This window comes from Notothenia coriiceps, unplaced genomic scaffold (genome assembly GCF_000735185.1).
Source record: "Notothenia coriiceps isolate Sejong01 unplaced genomic scaffold, NC01 NC01_scaffold00004875, whole genome shotgun sequence".
Lineage (NCBI taxonomy): Eukaryota > Metazoa > Chordata > Actinopteri > Perciformes > Nototheniidae > Notothenia > Notothenia coriiceps.
The window spans coordinates 182,275-205,249 of NW_011337576.1; the positions used below are offsets into that span (position 1 = coordinate 182,275).

Sequence of the window (22,975 nt, forward strand, 5' to 3'; positions counted from 1 at the left end):
ATTTGAATGTGGGGATGTTTGTAGTGCTGCTGTGTATTTATTGAATTGCCAGAAAGCGTTATATACCAAGATGTACAGTATATTGCTATTGAGATATTAGATCTTTTGCCATATCGTTAGACCTACTTTACCACGGGGAGACTTCCTAACTGTGCCTCCTCTATTCATCAGTTTTGTTTCTATGAGCAGAGGTAAAACATTGGCTCTTCATGATGTTTGATAACTTAAGTGTTTTGCTGACTAAAAGCCCTAACAGCTCTTTCTACTTTAGTCACCAAGGGCTTCTGGACTTACTAATCGAAACTATACAGATTACTCAGTCAACCTGCTTCTAGGAACAGGACCCTCGCCTTTACAGTCAGCACACGCCTGTATTTACAGCTATGATAGGTGAAAATCCCCAAATGTTTCATCAAGAGTCTCATTTTCATACCGGTTTTGATTATAAATGTGATTCGCTTAGCTGTTAGGGGTGTAACGGTTTCAAGCAGAGACCGAAAACGCATCTTTTGTGGTTCATTTAGATAATTTAATTTATAAAGATAATCTACTAAAGTGTTTTTGAAATGTTCTTGTAGTGGATATTATTAAACCCAGAAACTCCCTAAAAAAGAACGGTGATGCCAACATTTGAGTCTGAACCAAACTATGGACTTTAAGAATTGTTTACACCCCTTGTTTGTTTGGTCAATCATTGCTTCCCTTTTCTTTTATGTTTCAAGTTTATTTCTTCCTCTAAAATTTGCCCTGCTTTGTTTTTTCAGGGAAGTACCTGAGACAGAAGCGCATTGATTTCCAGTTGCCTTACGACATCTTATGGCTGTGGAAACACGATCAGGTGATAAATCACATCGTGTCATGTTTGGTGTTTTTAGGGGTTTCCCATGCTCGCAGTCAATTACTGATAAGTAGTTTCAAAATGTACAGGCCCAGTGAGGGCCCACCTACATGTTGGTTTCTGTCTCTGAACCCTCTTTGTTTTTCTATTTCAGCTTTACAAAAGGCCGGATGTCCCCCTTTATAAAAAGATCAGATCAAGTGAGTAACCAGAGTTTATCCAGTGATTCGGACGGAATGTATTTTTTTAACCTTAATTGATTTATGTGCTTGCATTTCTTTGTTTTATTGAGTTTGTTACTTTCACTTTTGTGGTCAGTGTTATCCATTATATGCATTGTTTTCTTGCATAAAATGTTAATATTAATTAACCTGAGAGTTTCAATAGCTGTAAATGTATAATGATAATCCCCCATTTATGTCACAGATGTCTATGTGGATGTGAAGCCTCTCTCTGGTTATGAAACAACAACATGCAACTGTAAGCCGCGTGAGAACATTAATGATAAAGCCTGCCTGGATGATTGTCTGAATAGGTAAGTATTTGATGAAGAAAGTCAATATGTGTTGGAGAGTGTTGTTGAGACATTGTTTGTTCGATAATGAAACCTTAATGAAAAGAAAGTAAACAGGGTATTAAGAGTCAGCCTCATTTCACTGCCTTTTTCCCCAGGATGAGTTTTGCTGAGTGCTCTCCCAGCACCTGTCCCTCTAATGATCAGTGTGACAACCAGCACATCCAGAGACACGACTGGGTCCAGTGTCTGGAGCGATTCCGGGCTGAAGGCAAGGGCTGGGGCATCCGCACCAAGGAGTCACTTTGCTCTGGACAGTTTATCATCGAGTACCTGGGAGAGGTGGTTAGCGAACAAGAGTTTAGGTGAGACAATCTTGTCACGTAGTCTACAATAAATCCTGTCTGTTTCTTCTCTATGTTCAGGACGTTATTTATCCTGCCATGGAAATAAATTAAAACCTCTTTTTTTATTTTCTCTCCCACCTTATTTTAGGAGCCGTATGATGGAGCAGTACTTCGCCCACAGTGGCCAGTACTGTCTGAACCTGGATAGCGGCATGGTGATCGACAGCTACAGAATGGGCAATGAGGCGCGCTTCATCAACCACAGCTGTGAGCCCAACTGTGAGATGCAGAAGTGGTAGGTGTCATGGCAGATTTAAACCAGTTCCCCCCTGATCTCCTTTTGTTGCTTTTGGGTTCTCTCACCAAAGCACATTTTTGACTAAACCCTTTAAAGAATGGTAATGTCCAAGTTGAGGACGGATAATTGAGCCAGACATGGTTTGTACTTTACAGAGCAGATATGTACGCTGTAGCGGGCAAATACCTTTGAACAGAATGTGTATATTCAAAGACATCTATGGATTGTGTTGCAGAGATATATCTATTGGAATTAGCATGCTGACTGATTAGCCCCAGCCTTTCCTGTCTTGTAATACCAATCGTGGTGCCCTGAGTCCAGAGAACGTGGAAGTAATACATCCTTTGACCTTTGCATTTTAATAGTTTAGTATCTAATAATAGTAGAGGTGACCTGCAGCCCTATATCTTTGGAGTTCGCGGCCAGGTATTAAACATTGCGCTTTTTAAAATGCCAGCGTTGTTTACACCCATGTTTATTATCCTCTTCTTCCCTATCTTTGTTGACTTATATCAGCGTATCTTGTTGTGTTACCTGTTAACTCAAAAAACAGCTCTGTGGCTTTAGTCCTAAAACTCCACAGGGAGTGTTTAAGGACTGTGAGGGAGATGAACAGTCACACACAGTATATTCAAGAGGGAGTGATAAACAAGTGAAGCCGAGTCCTGCTCAGTTGTGAGAGTAGAGTGAGAAAGCTGATTGGAAAACGTTCCAGCTTGATAATTCAGCATTTCTTTTTCTAAATGCTTCCGCCACTTACGGTTAACGAACTGGAAAATACCAGCCTATTACCTAAATAGTTTCAGTTAATTGCTATTTGTTTGTGTGCCTGCTGATTTGTGTGAGCTGGGTAATTTCTTACTCAGTCTGTATGAGGCAAACGGAGGGAAAGTACCAGAAGGGGACGAAAGATGTTCACATGCGTAGAAATAATCATTATGGTACGGTACAAATACTGCTATGGCTATTTTAACTGAAGTGTTCGCACATAATATCAAATAGTGGTTTCAGTATAGGTTACCTTGAGTTGTAATGAATCTTGTAGCTATAAATCATTGTGAAGGTTTATAGTTGTGTTAGATGTGGAAGAAATTCTATATTTAGACAATGTCTGAAGTTGTGTGCATTCATTAAGCTTAGCAATTGAACCACTTTACTTGAGATACAGATAAGTAGATGCAGTGTATGTTTGCCATTATTGGGTTACCCTTGTTTGGGTTACCCTTGTTTGGGTATCTTATACAAGCTCTGATAGAGACGCGTGTAGCAGGTGCGCTTTAAATGACAAAGCTCTGACTTGAAACCCCAGCCTTATTATTGTGGTTGCGTGGGGGATAATCTGATGAGATCACCTCAGTGAGTCTTTGCCAGTGTTCAGAGACCTAAATGGCTTAAATACCTTGTACTATGCCAAAACAATTCACTGGTTTCCTCAGGGGCTGTTCTCTCAACATGGCTACATACGCTGCAATAGGAGACTTGGTTTGGCAGGCTTTTTCTGTGCCTGACTTTTATCAGTGAGACCTACTTTTTCTTTGTATTTAACCATTATGTTAAATGTCTGCAACATGTGTCAGCACAGTTAAAATGGTTAGCATGTGACAGCTAACAACCTCCAGGGAGCCAGAATACAACTGTACTCTCTGCCCTTACAGTATAGGACTCATCTAGGACACTGTGTGTACTGTAGAGTGGCTGGGCTGAAATAAAAGACTCCACAAGGATGGAGGATTTTCAGCACAAAGCCGTGACGAGTCGTCCATCTTGTCACAGAAGAGAGATTACTTGGAGCCGGGCCTTAGATACAGCTGTAGTGTTTGAAGACAATGCGCTGAACCAGCTTTTTACCCCTATAGAAGGAATAAATTATCAAGTGGCTGGCGAACAGAATAGCCTGCTTTATTCTTAGAAGAATAGCGAAAAGCTGGAGCGCTGCTTTGGTTTGGAGAAGGGGGAAATAAGGGAGTACGAGGTGTTAAGCAGTTGCCAAATCGAGCAAATAAAAAACCTGGCCAGTCCTCTTCTCCTTTTGTCCTGATTTTAAAATGCTCTGATTTAATTAATTCTAACTGAGCCTGGTCAACATTCGTTTACTTCAAGACATAAACCTCTAAAAGCTGAACCCTCCTTTTTTAGACTTTGTCATTTTCTCCCTAGACAAAAAAGGATTGACCTGAAAACGATTAGCTTTCCATTTCTTTTGTTTTTAAAGATGAATTGAATTTGTTCTGGTTCCTGTTGTTTATTAACAGCGGGGAATGTGCTAGAAAGTCATTTCATTTTTTATTACCTATCAATATATTTACTTCTATATAATGTCATCAATAAATTACTTTTCTAAACATAGTAAAATAAGCATGTGCCTGCTAGATTTGCTTCTCTAACCAGCCAGAATAACATGGTAATCTATTGAGCAGCTCGTACAATTTGAACATGCAGCCATTTGCAGGTGTTTTGAATAGATCCAGTGATTTAAACCACTCAGACATTTTACGTCTTAATTGAACAAATCTCCTCATGCTTTATGGTTACCGATGAAATTCATCATGTGTATCCACGCAGCACCAACTCATTGCTTCTTCTTCTCCCTGTCAGGTCGGTGAATGGCGTTTACAGAATCGGTCTCTTTGCTCTGAAGGAGATCCCTGACGGCACTGAGCTCACCTATGATTACAACTTCCATTCCTTCAATACAGAAGAGCAGGTAAAACACCAGCGGCCATCTTTGAGCAGCTAATACAACAACACTTTTCATACTTCATTGCAGTACTCATTCCAACTCTTTTTTTGGGGGCATTCTACAGCAAGTGTGTGAGTGTGGCTCAGAGAGCTGTCGGGGCATCATCGGAGGGAAGAGCCAGCGAATCAACGGCCTGCCCCCGAAGGCGGGAGGGACGCGGCGGCTGGGCCGACTCAAGGAGAAGAGGAAGTCCAAGCACCAGCTCAAAAAACGAGTGAGTGATCAATGTCAATACTAATACTAATTAGAGATTAGAAAAGACAACTTCATTTGTATTTCTAGGGAAAGCATGTTTGTTTTTTTACTACATGATATAATGCTGTGCTTAGACTTGTCTTTAATTGAAACTATATCCTTTTGTTATGTTGCTGAAGCTGAAGCTTGATAAAAGTGTTGCAGTGTTTTAAAAAAAATCAGGTGCAGTGTCGATGTAGGGCATGGATGTGTGTGTGGGTCTCAGAGGGGCTCTTGGGGAGCCAGGTGTCTAAAAAAAGAAACTCAGTAAAGAAAGTTTTGTATTAAGGTTGAAAGTTATGAACACAAATGTACAGTATCATGGTTATGAGGATGAATCATTCAAGGAAGTTCTCAAATTGTATTGAATTTGAAATAAAACCAGAATTACACACAGCCTCATGAGCTTCTTTTTATCCTCAGGAGGAAGAGTCCAGTGACAGCAGCAAGTTTTACCCTCATCTCATGAAGCCCATGTCCAACAGGGAGCGGTAAGCACATAAACAACAATACATAAACAACACTTTCTGAATGTAACTTTATTATTTTGGTTCTATTTGGTATATATTCAGAGTTATGAATTTCACTGAAAGTAGACAATATGCTAACAAATATTTGCATTCTTAATCAGATGTAATGCAGTCTATGAGAATAAAACAACCATTTGGCTAAATGTCATTTATTGTAGTTAGTTTGCAACTTCAATAACCAAAATGACTGCTGTCTATGCTTCTTTAACAGAATGGTTAACAGTGTATTGCTATTTCAGCTCTAAAGTGTGAGGTGTGAGTTGATGCTTGCAATCACAGACAGTGTTCTCACACTTCTGTCCTCTCTCCCTCACTCATCAGGAACTTTGTGCTGAAGCACCGAGTGTTTCTCCTGAGGAACTGGGAGAAGATGAGGGAGAAACAGGAGTTGCTGAAGAAAGAGGGCGAGAGAGATAGAGACTCCGGCAGCTTGTCTTTGTATACGCGCTGGGGAGGCGTCATCCGGGACGACGGTAATATTAAGTCAGGTGAGTTAAGTTTTAGGGGCTCAGTTGCATCCTTTCTGAGCATGGGACTGAACCTTAAGCCATATGAAATGTAATAACAAAGACATTAATAACGTTTGTGCTCTGTTTCTAGACGTGTTCCTGACGCAGTTCTCAGCCCTTCAGACGTCTCGCTCGGTACGAACGCGGAGACTGGCCGCCGCCGAGGAGAACACAGAGGTCACACGCACGGCTCGCCTCGCACACATCTTCAAGGAGATTTGTGACATGATCACCAGCTACAAGGGTAAGTGATTAAGGAGAAATATAGAGCATGTGACCACACTGGTGCTTGTGTAAGCATTCGCTGAACAACATCTTTGTCCTTTCCTATAAACTATTCTTATTAGTCTGACCTCTAGACGAATCTGAGGCCTCTAAACCACCCCTTTCAGCGGTTCTAATGTATAAATAAAGATATGATGTCCTAAATGCTAATGTTGAAATTGTAAAAAGTGCTTCTGTGTATTGATTATTTGTTTCAGAAAGACTTGACACTGAAGAAAACAGATTTTCTTTGTGTTTTCTCTTTGCAATTATATGTCTTTCATTCATTCATGCTGCTGCTTGTCGTGGCCAGGTCTTCCTTAAAAAGAGACTCTTCATTTCAAAAGGACTTCACTAGTGGAAAACAAATCATATAAAACCTAGTTGAGGAATGTTATCCTTCTTTCTCCCTCAGATTCAGCCGGTCAGACACTTGCTGCTCCGCTGGTGAACCTCCCATCTAGGAAGAGGTAAGTGTTTTCCATACATTAGTGTTACGCTGTTATCCGCTCCGTCACTTTGTAGCACCCACATAGAGTAACAGTTTTAATCTTTTGCCTCCCATTTCAGCCGTGACAGCCTGTGCTTTGATTCTTGTCCGCTACTGATAGTATCTGTATCAAAACAATAACAGCTCATCATGTCTCTTTGGCTACATGGTACTAATACTGTCAGCGGCCTGTGTCGTTACTGTGTAAGCCACTGTGTGCACAACATTAAACCACCATGCAGCATGTGTGTTAATTTAGCAGGCTTGTTATGATATGTTTAAATAGTATAAATATAAAAACATGACACTGATATGATGGCACAACCGGCTGCCTATCTCTCTCAGACCAATCCCGTTTTAAATGTGTTTTCTTGTAAATGAATACAGACTTATCCCTCTTTTTTTTGTGCCATCAGGAACAGCCAGTACTATGAGAAGGTGTCCGACCCTCTGGACCTGAGCACCATCGAGAAGCAAATCCTCACCGGCCATTACAAGACGGTTGAAGCGTTCGACACAGACATGCTCAAAGTGTTCCGCAATGCTGAGGTAGGCAGGTGTACCCACATTATGATCCCCTTCAATGCTTTTCGGTTACATTCATACAGTGTGTGCATAGTTTCGTCAGTTGAGCAGTACATGGGAGAAGTACTGAGTATTTAAAGATACATTTGACCAATAAAACTGAACACCAAGTGCTTCATGGTATCTGGGGTCCACAGTGCCTTTGCTTTCCCAATCAGTGACTTTGAGCCATTAAAGCAGCAACTCAATCGTTTCTGAACCTTCAAAAACTGTTACCTCAAAGCAGGAATTATTTTACACTTCCAACTGACTTTCAGGAACTACATTCAGTCCCTGGTTTCTCAATTCAAAGCTCAGGTTTCAATTCCCATGAGAAAGGTACAGTAAAGACACCCTGATGCTGAGGGATAAACCCACTGCCGTTTGAAAAGGATCCATCAAACGAAACGCTTAATCCATGTTGTGGATCTTCTCTGTCTTCAATCTGTCGGATTGATGTCAACAATCATGAAAAGGATCGGTATTATGATTGCTTGAAGGCTGCTGCCGTGTCAGTCAATTCATCTCTCAATAACTCTTATCACACAACCATTTGAGACTCTCGAGTTGATACCACATTTCTGAGTACAACCGATTTGAAAAAGCCTCATCAAAATGATCGTTCAGTCTGTTAATGTGCAGCTGTAACCCATTCCTCCTGTCTCACACACTAACACCTCCCCAGTGGGATATGGCTTCATGAATGCTGATGCTCTGCGCACACGCTACAGGCCTGTTTGATTTACATCTGTATAGCTGAGCCGTTTAAACAAGTGCCACTTGAAACCTCTCAGAGGAGCTTACTCTTCCAGTCGGAGAAATCTGAAGTGGTTGTCTAAATTAGATTCCCCTTTGGTCCCAAGACCCTGTTGGCCAGATTGAGAAAAGCGTGAGGGGGATGTGGTTTATTGTTGAATTGAAAGCTGTGGCGTGAAGCATTGTCTTTGAAATGTTGGCAGCTGCAAAGACAGTTTTGAATGCATCAGTCTGTGTCAATGACCTTTTTGTTCGGCGGGAAATTGCTGTAGGCCTGCAGGCGGATCAGCTGAAAGTCTTGTATGAGTGACTGAAAAAGAAGGGTTTGATTTTTAGGGGTAAAATGTGCATTCTTCTGCCTTTTTACAAAAAATGTATGTATATATATCTTAAAGCTGGTAGTGAATGCTTTGTGTCAAAAATAAACAGATGTAATCATTATTTCCTGCAAATGTATTGTTTTGCCACAAAAATAAAAATAAAGCAGCTGCATTTATCACTTGTCTCTTTTCCCCCCCCCATCAGAAATATTACGGGAAGAAGTCGTCTGTGGGCCGGGACGTGTGTCGGCTGCGGAAAGCCTACTTCAGCGCTCGCCATGAAGCCGCCGTGCAGATCGATGAGATCGTGGGCGAGACCGCCAGCGAGGCCGACAGCTCGGACTCACTGGAGCGTGACCACGGAGGGTCGGGGTCCCACGACAAGGACGACGACATCATCCGCTGCATCTGTGGAATGTACAAGGACGAGGGCCTCATGATCCAGTGTGAAAAGTGCATGGTATGAAACGCAAGTTGGGGGGAAATCGTTATTTGCACGAGCTGAGGGGAAGATGGATTCCCCGTCATATCTTTTTGTGTCACCGGCTGTTAGGTTACACCTGTTTCCAGTGAGCGCTTTCTCTTGAGACTCCACCTAACTAAGGAGTGCTTTGTTAAATAGATTTTCCAAAGCAGAGTGTGCACTCAGTCCTCCTGTGTGTCTTCTCTGCTATTTCTAGAACACATGGAGGGTTGCACATATTGATTGAAACTACCACAGTTTCAGATCTGTGTGGAGTTACAAATGTTTTTATCTGTGTTAGTAATACAGAATCAGAACATCACTGAGTGAGGCACTTTTAACACCAGCTGGGGAGTTATTCATTCAACTATCTATCTTGTGCTTTCCTGTGATCCAACCGTTGTTTCTCTCACTCCAGGTGTGGCAACACTTTGACTGCATGAGGCTGGAGACTGAGGTGGAGCACTACCTGTGTGAGCAGTGTGAACCTCGACCTGTAGACACGGTACGTCTCTCCCCCCTCCAAACAGCCATGATTGCTGTCCCTATCTAGGCCTAAATTATAGAACCTCTCTCATCTGTCCTCACCCATATGCGTTATTGTTGCCACAGGAAGTTCCCATGATACCCCAGCCCAGCTACGCCCAAGCCGGCTCTGTCTACTACATCTGCCTCCTTCGAGATGAACTCCTGCTACATCAAGGTAGAGAAACCAGAAGTCTTGAGCTAACAAAAGCCTGGAAAGGTCCAGTCTCTGTACATTTAGAGTCCCATTAAAGGTTTCTGCTGACCTCCAGTCGTGTATGTGCAAGTATACTTCAGGACCGCCTGACATGAGTGTTTATGTGGCCGATTAAATAATGCTTACCACAAGGATCTGGTAAAGTCCGACACATTTCCTTCCATGGTCATAATGTCCAGTTTGGCTAAAACAGCAAATTTGCTCTTTGGCAGGCATTAGGTTATTTTCTGTGTATTGCTAATTTAAAAAGAAAAGTGCTTAACGACCCATTTTAGTGTACCCACTGAAGAATATGAGTAGAAGGAAACATCGGCCTCTTGTTATGGCTGATCTCTGTGGCGCACATGCACCACTTGTCAGGCCTTTTAATTGTTTATAGTTGTAGTGTAGTGTTGCAGCAGCCGCTCCACAAATGTCTGAAATGCATCCTGTTTCAGATGCCCTGTGAAGTTTTCTTGTAAACAAGCTACGTGATGTTTACATTGAGTGTTACTCACCCAAATGCCTTGTGTGTATACTTCAGGTCTGACAAACGTGTTTAATGCATTTCATATTTTATCCTGCGATGTAAATGTTTTCTAGCCCACAGGGGTTTCTTCCTCTTCTCGCACACTGATGCATTTCTTGGCCCATTTAAGAAACCTGTAGATCATTTGAATAGTTTGAAACCAATGGCAGTCAAGTAATTTAGTCAAGGCAATTCTAAATCATTTTATTATTTCAACGGTTTTTGTTTAAAGTGGCCATGAAGTAAATCTGATGTTTTCTAGGTCATTTCTTTGCCGTTCAAACCTCACATTTGGTAATAGTGTTATTGCACTGAGATGTTATACTCAGCCTGTCAGCTGACCTTTGTACCAAGGAGTCACTTTTACTTTTACAGACAAGTAACCTGTCAGTATCTTGTGTGTAGGTGACTGTGCGTATCTGATGAGAGACAGCAGACGCACACCTGAGGGACAGCCGGTCAGACAGTCCTACCGTCTGTTGTCTCACGTCAACCGAGACAAACTCGACATATTCCGAATCGAGAAACTCTGGAAGAACGAAAAGTAAGTACCGTCTTTTTCGGACTATAAGGCGCACCTGAATATAAGCCGCAGCAGCTAGATTGAATGATGTGTACATATATAAGCCGCACTGGACTATAAGCCGCAGGTGTTTTAATGTTTAATTACCATATGTAAGGGTTCGTGCACAGAGGGGATTGTCGGGAAAGAGATGGCTGTTTGAGGAAGCTCCCATTTATTAACATTTCAACAAACAAGTTGCATATTTGCATAACGTATTCAAGTGTTAGCATTTAGTGCAATAGTAGCTACAGAACATGTACTGTGCTGTGTAAACTGTACTGTATCACATAGCGTTTCAGACACACAAACTTTTCAACTTTCAAACTTAAACGGTGCGCTCCCAGCGCACGTACCGGCAGTGATCTACAGCAGTGGTTTTCAACCAGTGGTACGGGGACAAACTGTCTCGCTCTCGTAATGTCTGTCTGTCTTGCTCTCGTTCTGTCTCTCGTACCACTCTCGGTTCCACTTTTACTTTTGCGCGCTACCTGTCTCACTCTTTTCCGGCCTCCAGCTTTTCCTGCTGCAGCCCGCCGCTTAAAGGTGGGGGGCGCGGACCGGCCATAGAGCCCATAGAGTTAAAGGTGGTGGAATGTAACCTGTAAAATCCATAGATTTAGGAGGTCCCCTAGTGGCCATTAGCTGTAAAAATCCATAGATTAGCCGCACCGTTATATAAGCCGCAGCGTCGAAAAATTGGAAAAAAGGCGCGGCTTATAGTCCGAAAATGACGGTAAATCAGATTGTAGTATTCAACGACTATGGTGATATATTGTAGTTACCTTCCAGGGAGAACAGTCAGATACTGGTGGATTATTATTGTGCTTATCAAGTTGTACTTCATCATTTAATTTGTATTTTCTGTTTCTACTCACACTCTTAAGGGGTGAGAGGTTTGCCTTTGGCCACCACTACTTCCGACCTCACGAGACGCATCATTCTCCATCACGCCGCTTCTACCAGAACGAGTTATTCCGCATGCCGCTCTACGAGATCGTCCCCCTGGAGTCAGTGGTGGCGACCTGCTGTGTCCTCGATCTCTACACTTACTGCAAAGGTGAGGGGAAACACGTGTGTGAACTCACGCATGAAGGGAGTTCTTTCAACAACTACCGCTTAGGTTTCCTTGTCGCTCCATTAAAGCTCTGTGAACTGTAAAAAATGCAGCTGCGCTTATCTGTGCTCGGGTGCAAAGTGTGTGAGTATGAATATGAAGCATGACAGTGCTGGAGGTTAACAATCCCATTATGGCTCACTCAGCTCAGCTTAACTTTATTTATATAGCACCTTTCATACAACCTGCAGTCAAAAGTGCTTCACAGAGCAAACATAGAAATAGTATAAAAAACAATGATTAGGGTTTAAAAACGGACACAAATGAAATCAACAAGGCACCTTAGTTAAAAGTTAGGCTAGAAAGATTCTTTATAGTCTTTAAAGTTTTTTCTTCTTTAATTTTGGTTATTTTAAAGCTGGTCTTCAATTTCCTTTGAAGAGGCATTAAAAAATAAAGTCTCTTTTGCCCTCCGCTGAAAGGTTTTCTTTAGAAAAAGGAAAAGGGGGGGGTCCCTCAGATCCTCAGGCGGACTGTTCCAGAGACCTCAGTGGCTTAATGCTGAATCCCCATGCCTTTTTGTTTCAAATCTGTGGGACAGGAAGGAGTCCAGCTGTAGAGCGGCTTGAGGCTTAACCCTGACAAATGTACACATGTTCTAATGTCAAACTAGTTTTAAGGGTTTATCACGTGCACAGTAGCTACAGTGTAGTTATAGCAATGAAAACCGTAGGTCCCGAGCTCCTCCAACAATGCAACGTATCATATAAAGGACATAAGACAACGAAATAACCATAATAATAATAATACAAAAATAAAGATAAAAATGGTGCCAATGAAACGGCGTACGATACATTTGAATAAAACTGTGCAGTTGAAAGAAACAGAATGTAAGGTTAAATATTGTACAGTGAAATACAATGAAAATGTATTCAAAATAAATGTGGGTTATGGAGGCACTTAAAAGAGCTCAGGTGTTTAGCAGTCTTATTGCTTGTGGAATGAAACTGTCCCTGAGTCTGGTGGTTTGACGTAAACTACAACGGTTCCTGGCTAATCCAAAGTGTGTTCCTTCCTACAGGACGGCCGAAGAACGTGAAAGAGCAGGACGTGTACATCTGTGATTACCGCTTGGACAAGTCGGCTCACCTGTTCTACAAAATCCATCGCAACCGCTACCCAGTTTGCACCAAGCCATATGCCTTCAACCACTTCCCCAAGCGGCTGGCGCCCAAGAGGGACTTCTCGGTGAGAGTGGCGGGGTCTGGGCAGGGTGGGCTGCTGGGATCTGTTACTGATTTATAAACACTGAAAGATATTTTAAGAGTGGAGATAACATTACAGCCCGAGGCACAGTTTCCTCCTCCTCACCTCCTCTTGCTCAGTGCTTAGGGCGGGCAGAGGTGGAGCCAACCAGAAACAAATGAGAGAGACTAGAGGTTTTCATATAATCACATCAAAATATATGGGGACTGTTGAGTGTAGGAATGTATATTTTTGTGGCTAATTATTCCAATTTCGAATTGTAATAATAACAGACTTGAGAAGAGGTTATAGCGTTATATGCCACTTTCAATACTAACAGCAGTTCATTTACACTGTAAAGCTTTTCAGGGGATTTCCTAAGTTCTGTTTAGTTTAGTTTTTCCTTCATGGAAAGCATGCTCTCGTTTGTTCAGCTTTCTCAGGTCATTGTAACCGAGACTTAAATAAAAATGGCCAATACTTCTCTGTTTTTAACCTAACCATCTGAAACCAGTCATCTCAATCAAGCCATGATTAATAATTCGTATTCCGACATTTTTGCAGCCTCACTACGTTCCTGACAACTACAAGAGGGCCGGGGGCCGCTCTGCTTGGAAGAGCGAACAACCCAAAGGACCCGGAGGCTGCGAGGACGACGGCTCTTCCTGCGACCGGGGAGAAGACTTCCCCCCCGAGGCTGAGGGGGGGAGAGGGGGGGAGGAGGACGACACGGAACTGAATCCAGAAGATCCTGAAGCTCTTTCAGCCAAGCCCAGGGGAGCGGAACGGCAGGGGGAGGGCGACGAAGTTGAAGATGAAGACGACGACGACGACGACGAGGAGGAGGATGAAGAGGAAGGGCAGGTGTCTGAAGAGCGCAAGGATTTGGAGGACAATTCTGCAGAGAGGATAGGGGAGATGATCGAAATGCCTTCGTCCTCTGCCTCCTCCCCGCTGCACCACCCGGTGCTGGGCAGGAGGGAGGCCCAGAGGGATCGGCTCAATAAAATCCTGCTAGACCTGCTGCACAAAACTCCCAGTAAGAATGGTGAGGAAGCGGGATCAAAGGAGGGGGGTAGGTCAACTGATTATTTAAGGTTCAAATAAACTGTCCATGATCGGGAGTGGGGGACGAGGACGAAGCAGCACGGACTTAGCTGTTGTTCATATTTTTGTTAAACTCTTTTCAGTTATCATCTAACATATGGCCACCTCCGTTTTCTGATCAGCTGCTTCGTCCAAGTCCCATGCTCCCATGCAGTGTTTCAGTCTGCTGTTTCTTTGCTTCAATCTGCTGAAAGGGTTTAATTAAAGGCTAACTTGTAACACTCATTGAGCAAAAACCCAACACACAGAGTGGAAAAACGCAGGGCACTTAGCAACGCAAAAGCGGCGAGTGAAAGCCTGTCACATTTATTGAAAACTATTTCAAAAAGCCCTCTGTTTGATCGGACTCTGATCCTGCAGCAGCCTCACATAAAGCAACTGCAGGAAAATGCTGAATAAGCTCTTTCTGATAAAGCAAAGGACATAACAGGTTTCACTTTGAATTTGTGATTTAATAGTAAGAACAAGAACAAAAGAACATAGCAAGACTTTAAATGACTTTGAACACACCTGTCAAAAGACTTAAGTTGTTTCATTTAGAGGGTAACAAACCTTTTTGGATGCCATTTCTGCCACTTTTTTCTGCACTTTGAAGCTTAATGCATCAGTAATAGAATCGACACCAATTGCCTACTTTTAACGTTGCTTTAAAATGTTTTAAATAAAACCATATATGTAAGCTGTTTCTGTCTAAGCTCTTAATCCCCTCCCTCTTTTTGTTCTTCCAACAGCCATAGATATCAGTTATCTCCTGGAGGAGGGCGCGGGGCGGCGGATGCGGCGACGGACGCTCGGATTCGGGGATTTCGTGTGCAGAAAATAACATTGCTACGTGCCTGTCAAGCACTCTGCCTTTCACTGTTGTGAGCGAGGGGCAGAACATGGAGAGACAGCGAGAAAGGGAAATGCAGCATTGTTGGTTCGGCCATTAAGGACCACAATGCATCCCTGTGGGCGTCCTCCAGTCTACCTCTTCCAAGACTGTCCTCTCAACTCCGAGAGGCCGGGGGGGGTTTGGAGGCGCTGCTGACTCCGTGGCTCAGCTTTTCAACAGTTCTCAAGGAGCACGAAGAGAGAGCTGACCCAGACTTCTTGCTTATTTAAGTAGTATGATGCAAAACCTGTTTTTTTTAAATATAAACATGGGAGAAACAACCCATGCACTTACATGCATTGAATATTACAGACAGCATCAAGCATCAGAAATGAGACGAGTGGTACTGAATAGGGATGAATGGATGGTTTGAGTCAGTGGGGATGTGAATGCTGGAGAATTGTTCCCCCTAGTGGGACCTAGCTGCAATGACAAATTCTACAGATGAGAGAAGATCAGCACCGCGGGGGAGAATGGCATAGGAGAAATGTAAATTGAGCAGTGTGCTCAGATGCTGCTCATGAGAAAGAGAACGAGGGTGGTGAACTGCACTTTTGGTACCATGGATTTTGCGAAGCTCAGTGTAATGTATCTATAATGAAAACACACTAACACTATCACAGCATTGGATGATGCAGTCTGAAAAACAAGCGCGTTCAAAAGTCTATTATCTTTTTCCTGTTATACTGTAGTAACTGATTTAGGAACAGAGGAGGGGTGTGTTTTAGAGCAAAGGGAGGGGGGGAGCATTGAGTGTGCGCTTTTGTCGGTCAAAGTGTCTTGTTGAGGTTTTTGATTTTAATCTTTAATTTTCTCGCGAGGCAGTCAGCTTCACTCTTTTTGAAGTAACATAATTCACCAGCTTAACTAAATCAGGCGTTTCGGGGAGACACCGGCTTCAACTGTAACGCCTTACACAGCCCTGCTCTCCGACTGCCTTGTGTGCGAGTGTGTGCGTGCGTACACTTACTGTGTGTCTGTAATCTGCCAGATTTCTTGAAGATATACCTTTTTAAAAACAAAAGAAAAAAAAATAAGGGCTCGATGGCAATTAACAGTTTTAAGAAAACTATGGAAAACAATACTTAACATAAAATGTATCGTGATGGTCATATTTTCTTATATTCTGTAAGACGGGTGGGGCGGTGTATAATGTATATTGGGAGGGGAAGGGACTTAAGATCTTTTTTTGTCTTTAATCGACTATGTTCCTTGTTGCCATGGAGAATGTTTAAAAAAGAAATTGTGATATTTGATGAGATTTCTTTCTCCCCCATAATGCCTCTGCTAGAAAGGGACTACCTGCAATGTCCCAGTGCGGTTAACTGACAGAAGAGAAGACATGAGACACAGAGGTGGGGGGGGACAGGAAGCTGTACAGTGCCAAGTTCTGTAAATATACACACTTTACATTGAAGAGTGTCTCCAAAAGCAATATCTTGAAAAGCGGATTTTGTTTATTATTGTACTGTACAGGACACAGCCCTAAATGTATTATGATTATTATATTAATGATAATATTATACTTTCTTCCGTTTGTATTACTATAATGAAGACACTTAAGCTTGGAGGAAAATGATTTTTTTGATGTCCAGAAACCTCACAGTAACTTTCCTGACGACTAAAAAGAGGAAGCTGACTTTTCGTTGCCTATAAATGAAATTCAACTATGTACTGCATGAGCGGGAAGAATGTCATCGGACACAGAAGACATCGGGACGGGACAGTGAATCAGCAAAGACATCTTTGTCACTGAATATTGTTAATAATATTACTTTTTAAGGAGATCGTACTCCTTGTATTTTGCTGCAAAGTGTTGAACACTAAAAAAACAAACCAACATAAAAATGTTATGATATTTTTAAAACGGTGACGGAAACAAAAGTAAAGCTGTCAGCCCGATATCATGTTATTATTTTTTGTTTTACTTTCAAATAGGAAATGGTTCCGTTTTGTGATAGCGGTCATGTATGATGCTTGTTCTTGTATTTCTGCGTTTTGTGTGATTTGTTTAGTTATTTTTAGACAATCACAAAATAAGATGCAAGCATTGTAAATGGCAGACTGGCGGACATTTTGTGATGTGTACAGTTTGTCAAAAAACTTCTTCCACTCGTTTAAAAGTTTGTAATTATGATTCTTAAGTCATGAAAAATGCTGTTGGTTTTTACTTTTGTTTTATATTTGTTTTAGTTTTTTTGTTTGTTTTTTAATAAAAAGCACTACATTATTGTGAACATACTTTATGTTGTCTTTGCTCATATATTCCTTATTTATTATGGCTTTAGGAATCACTCAAACTAAATGATTGTTTTCAACATTGTTCAAACAAGTAATTTACAAAAGTTGAGATGTTAAAAGAGTAGTACAAATGTTATATTAAAAATAAATCAAATAAGTCAAAACAGTAGTATGTTGAGAAAGACAAAAATATGTTAATGGGAAATATAAAACTAGATTTAATAATCTTCAGTGTTTTGTTTATTACCGATGTGATATTGAGAAGAAATGTACTATAATTGTATCCTTAAATTAGGTTTTAATATAATTAATGATATGCAATGTATCTTATTTAAAGGATAAAGACAATAAGCCTTGCCAAAAGACTGGGCTCTGCTAAATTAAACAAACAATAGAAAAGTATTAATCATAATATATTATTTCGACTACAGTCAAAAGTATTTTATACAGATTAGATTAGTCTCTTGGCTGATGGACCAGTTGACTCTCTCACTGTTATGGTACCTAAATATATATTAAACTCTCGTTATATTACCATAGTAAGACGACTTTAGAGATAAATAGAGGACATCCGTGATGAATTTGTTCTAAATACAAACGCTTAGAAAAAGCTCTAATACCTCGCTTTAAATCTCGCGAGAAATCCAACAGGTCGTGTTGGTTACCGTGGTAACGCCAATGACGCCCAGGGTTTCGTTAGCTAGCTGATAGCAGTATAGCGACGTTATCTGACGATGTAACTATATTCTGACATTAAAACACAGCAATGTCGAGAAAGAGACAAAAAGAGAAACCAGACAAGGCCAATGCTGAGGACGAGAAAAATACAGGTTAGAACAGCTTTCATCAACGTTTCCAGCTCCTTCGCTGTCAATGATGAGGCAACTCTTGAATAGTTTTTCATCTGTAGGCCTACATTAAAAGACCTACGTTTTTAATGATGATATAATCACAGATGGTATTGTACTATAATGTGTATACATTTGTAATTTCATTAGGCTATTATATTTAACCTAAAGGTAGCCTATTAAGTAAACAGCTTTTTCAGAAGAAACATTTCAGTTTTCACTGGACAGGCAATATATGAAAAACTGTGATCTGAAAAGGAAGCAAAACTGTGAAAATACAGTAAATAAAAAAATATATATGCACGTTAAGGTCCAGAATTTAAAGTTTGTTATGTACTAACAAAAGTGTGAGCAGCAGAATTGACTCCTGCAGTATCAAAAGGCAAAGGCTACTATAATGAAACGCTTGCTGAATCTTATTATAAGGCACGCTCTTAATCACAAGCATTTTATATCTGCTGAGGTAACAAAGTGCTTCATTAAAAATGAGAAAGCGATGTAAACTATGGAGTTTCTGTTGTTTTTAGCTGCAACTCCAATTGAAAAACTGCCTTCTCAGACGTTTGGTAAGTATCAGACTGTTTTATTAACTGGTTGAGAGTTGCGTGGTCAGTGCTTTAAACCTTCTCACCCATAGATGAATATCAGTGCTCGGGCCATGTGGAGGTGGACTTCCATTGGCTTTGTACTCTTCTGGACATGAAGGATATCCCAGCTGTCAGCACGAAGCCCCCATCCTCCCCTACTGACACTGAAGGAGGGAACAAAGGTAAACCTGTTCTAAACGCCTGGCAAATGCATACTAATACTACTATGATGTTGTACCTTGCTTATATCAAGTGTTAATATTTCCTTTCAATTGCAGGAATGTTTGATCACTACATCTAATGTCTTTAACAAATGTGAATCGATTTTATTTAAATCAACAAATATTACTATGTATTAATTCAAAGCAGTATTACTGAACAGGCCTAACGGGCACAGGCACATGGGCCCCAACATGTTTTGGATCCCTTGCCTTCATCCGACATACTGTATGTCAGTAAAACTGAGACTTAAAAGGACCACAAAGGAACATAAAACTGCTGGATAGGGAAACAGACTATTCAAGGGACAACACAACCACAAGAGACACAAAACAATGAGACTCAAAATGACTGCAATGACTACAATTCAGACTAAGAGTAAAAAACTAAGAGAAAAATAGAAACAAAATGTCCATAACCTCTTGCATGTCTGTGCCCAAGGGACCATTGTTTCAAAGTACGTCAATGTTTCTCGTTGACTGTCCTTTGAACATGATCTAAGTTTTGAACAGGCCCTCAAATTAGCAATCAAGAAATACCACCCATAGATAATCTGAAGATGTAGTTACACTGGAAAAAACAATTCACTGATCATTATGGGATGTCAAAATGAACACGTATTGTCTTTTTTTATAATCTCAGCTTCAGCTCACTAGTTAAATGTCGACATTAAATTAAATATTCTCTTCAGAGGACAGTCAGTTGGAGTCCAATGCTGAACCGTGCTGGTCCAAGCCGTGTCTCCAGGTGGAGCTGGAGGAGGAAGACCCCCTCCGTGCCAAGTACCTGAAGGTTTCTGGTAAGAATGAGATCGAATCTTAGATTTGAATATTAATTAATTAATATATTGTGTCCTTTCCTTTTTCTTAACTTTCACCTAAGCTTCCGACCACATTTAACTTCATTTATTTATTTTATAATATTATTATTTTTTATTATGTATCATAGCTTTTTTTAAACAATCTCTAAATCAGTGATATACAGTACAAATATAATAATAATAACTTATTTATGTTCCATTATATACTGCTTAATTTTGGAGAACACACAATATAATCTGTGTTTAATACACACAGGGTGGAAGGTGGATGAGCGTATTGCCAGAGTGCTACAGAAGATGCTCCTCTCCCTGAGCAGGCTGCAGAGCCTTCAGTGAGTAATGAGCGCACTCTTAATACAGGGAGCAGGGTTCCAGCTGTCACTGTTTTTGTTTGTGTAATCTTGTCCTCTGTGTGGCAGCTTTTGGCAGGCGGGGCTGACAGATCCAATGGTAATCTCTCTCGTGAACACAATATCACTGTGCTCCAACCTCAGGTGAGCGGATTCTGCCGTCAGTCACCCTGTGGGACTTCTGTAGAGAGTAATGTTGTAGAGCTGCAGAGAAAATGACAACAAAGTATGTTTAACATTACCAGTCAGACACTGAGGGTTACTGACACTTCCTGTTTCAAATTAGGGATGTGACACTGGAGGGAAACCATCTTCCAGAGCAGAGCTACCACCTTCTGCTCTGTGAAAACAGTGTGTGAGTTACCAAGCAGACACATATGAAGGCATGCACTGATCTGACACTTTCAATCCTGAATCCCATACCAAATACCGACTATTGATGCAATGCTAGTGTTTCGTCATTCATTATTATTTCATCGCCTCACTGTGTGGAGGATTCTTTTATGTTCAAGGCAGGCTTGGCTCAAACATTGCCTTTATAACACAATGTAACAAATATAAAGATGGATATGGATGAAGTGAATTGTTATTTATTATTAAAATGATAAATTGTGCACCAACAACCTGGTAAAAATATATTTAAAATCAACAGAAATTCCATTAAAAGTCTAAACCTTTTGAATTAAGCTCCTTCAGCTATGCGGTCGATCAATGTGCTGATTACTTGCTATGCCACCTTTGCACTGTACATTGTACACTGTACATTTCCGCGCTGCGGGACTAATGATATAATATTGATTCTGATACACATGTTATCAGACCCTTTTATAACCCGCTATTGATCCCGCTATTAAGGTAGATATCGGCATTATACCATATATACTATGTAGGCCTATTAGTATCGGATCGATGCATCCCTCACATTGTAGTTCGGAACATTGCCAACAAAAACGTATATCTGCATTTACAAAAAAAAATAGTAGCACCAACATGCCTGGTCTCACGTACGTGTTTCTTTGGTCCAGCCTCACCCACTTGTCCCTGAGAAATAACCGGATGGGAGATGAGGGCGCTCGTCTGATTGGGTCGGCTCTCTCAACAACCAGATCTGCTAACAAGAACCTTGTGTCACTCAACCTGGCCTTCAATGCTATAGGAGATGCAGGCGCTACACATATCGCACAGGTATAAACCAGACATTACTTCATATTTAACCAGTTCCTTCACGATGGCTGAGGTGTTGTCTTCCTGTTTGTCTCTCAGGGCCTGCGGTTCAATCGAGCTTTGTTAGTTCTCTCACTGTCCAACAATCAGATTGGAGACTCAGGAGCGGCTCATCTGGCAGAGGTGTGCCCATTTACATTTTGGATTTTAACCTGGGACACAACACGTTAACTCAGTGGTTAAGTCGTTTTCAAATGAATCATGTAATTTCATTAACTGGCACTCCTTAACCACTTGTTTTCAGATACTGGTTGAGTTCCCTCTCACTCATGAAGAAGTTGTGGATAGGAGAAAGATGCTTCTGGAGAGAACTCAGACTGTAAGTGAAGAAATGTCTAACATTAATGCCAAAAACATAAAATAAATGTTAAGTATCAAAGTGTCCTGTAAAGATAAGTAAGGACTGACAAACATTACTCATCATGTTCTTGTTTCAAATGTTTTTAAAAGGTTCTCACAAGCATAGAAGTGCAAGTTCATTAGAAAAAAACATACATTGAAGTTTATTTTTGCAGTCATCTTTAAGGGTTGATGGTGAGCAGCCTGCAGACCAACTTCCCTTCGTAGCCAACAGCAGTTCAATGAGCAAAGGCAAAAACAAGGTAACACGCCAATAGACTGTGTATAACAGACTGCAAAAAGTAACATATGGTGCAACTAATATCCATAAAATGTGACTAGTAATCTTGAGATCTTTTCACTTGCAGGAAGCATCCAAAAAAGAGGACAAGGCGTCTAACAAGAAATGTAACGGCCTCCGTCTCAGATAATAGAAAACGTATTTTATTTTCCTGACGGCCCATATTAACTGCTGTCTCTTTAAATCTCTCTAAGCTTCTGATGCGAAGGTGTCTCAAAGTAAAGGTGCCAAGCAGAGTGGCAAAGAGAAGCAAGTCGCTGCACAGGAGGTACCAGAGACATGCTTTCTGAACCTGCGTACAAGCTACCATGAGGATATACACACAAACAGTCGTTTTTTTCAGTGTTATTGTTTTTATTTTTTCCCCGCAGGATAAATCAAATACTGCCCTGAATGAGTTTTGGTGTAATTTTCTGTTAAGCTAACACTGTGTTGTCATGCACTTGTTAACTCCTGTCTCTCTCCCCCAGCAGCAGGTAGAGTGTGAGGAGGTGGAGAACCCCCTGCTGGATCAGTCGGTGCAGCACAGGGACGGGGAGATCATTCTGCCTGGAAACACCACTCTCTCCTCCCTGAACCTGGCAGGTCAGTCACTGTGGAGCAACATTTACATCAAAGATATCAGGACAATTGTAAAAAATGCATTTTAACTTTGTATTGTATGGAAGCATACAAAGACAATGGCAACAATAACCTTACAATTAAAACCGAGCCATTAACACAGACATTAACAGACGTTTTTGAAGAGGCGCTGGATTATTTTGACTATTTTATCATTTTTGTAATAATAACATGCTATTAACATTTTATCTAATAAAAATCACCGTTTAATATCCCCCTATTATATATCATATTGTGCCTTCTTTATTGTACATTTTAAAGAAATAATGTTAGCAAAGGTATCGTACTTGCTAGTCGCTAAATGGCAGCTACTTCTGTGTGAAGTGAACAATGAGATTTTAATAAAATGTCACGGTGTGTGTGTGTGTGTGTGTGTGTGTGTGTGTGTGTGTGTGTGTGTGTGTGCGTGTGTGCGTGCGTGTGTGCGTGCGTCATGTCTTGTCTGCAGGCCAGGTTATTTTCT

The 22,975-nt window shown here is 41.1% G+C and overlaps 1 protein-coding gene across 3 annotated transcripts in view; it reads left to right on the plus strand.

Moving 5' to 3' along the window:
- The window catches only part of ash1l (ash1 (absent, small, or homeotic)-like (Drosophila)), a 31,530-nt gene extending 14,327 nt beyond the window's left edge, over positions 1 to 17,203 (plus strand). For 2 of the 3 annotated variants that reach the window (XM_010767892.1, XM_010767893.1), the window contains exons 8-27: positions 765 to 838; positions 993 to 1,038; positions 1,265 to 1,373; positions 1,511 to 1,717; positions 1,848 to 1,994; positions 4,593 to 4,701; positions 4,802 to 4,951; positions 5,395 to 5,462; positions 5,823 to 5,989; positions 6,102 to 6,254; positions 6,690 to 6,744; positions 7,181 to 7,313; positions 8,610 to 8,864; positions 9,286 to 9,372; positions 9,480 to 9,570; positions 10,523 to 10,661; positions 11,567 to 11,739; positions 12,818 to 12,984; positions 13,546 to 14,056; positions 14,820 to 17,203. In XM_010767892.1, the coding sequence (XP_010766194.1) occupies positions 765 to 838; positions 993 to 1,038; positions 1,265 to 1,373; positions 1,511 to 1,717; positions 1,848 to 1,994; positions 4,593 to 4,701; positions 4,802 to 4,951; positions 5,395 to 5,462; positions 5,823 to 5,989; positions 6,102 to 6,254; positions 6,690 to 6,744; positions 7,181 to 7,313; positions 8,610 to 8,864; positions 9,286 to 9,372; positions 9,480 to 9,570; positions 10,523 to 10,661; positions 11,567 to 11,739; positions 12,818 to 12,984; positions 13,546 to 14,056; positions 14,820 to 14,911 (2,933 nt within the window). In that variant the 3' untranslated portion in view covers positions 14,912 to 17,203. The remainder of the gene's footprint in view (positions 1 to 764; positions 839 to 992; positions 1,039 to 1,264; positions 1,374 to 1,510; positions 1,718 to 1,847; positions 1,995 to 4,592; positions 4,702 to 4,801; positions 4,952 to 5,394; positions 5,463 to 5,822; positions 5,990 to 6,101; positions 6,255 to 6,689; positions 6,745 to 7,180; positions 7,314 to 8,609; positions 8,865 to 9,285; positions 9,373 to 9,479; positions 9,571 to 10,522; positions 10,662 to 11,566; positions 11,740 to 12,817; positions 12,985 to 13,545; positions 14,057 to 14,819) is intronic. The other variant, XM_010767894.1, reaches the window with a different exon arrangement.
- Positions 17,204 to 22,975: the final 5,772 nt, after the last annotated feature.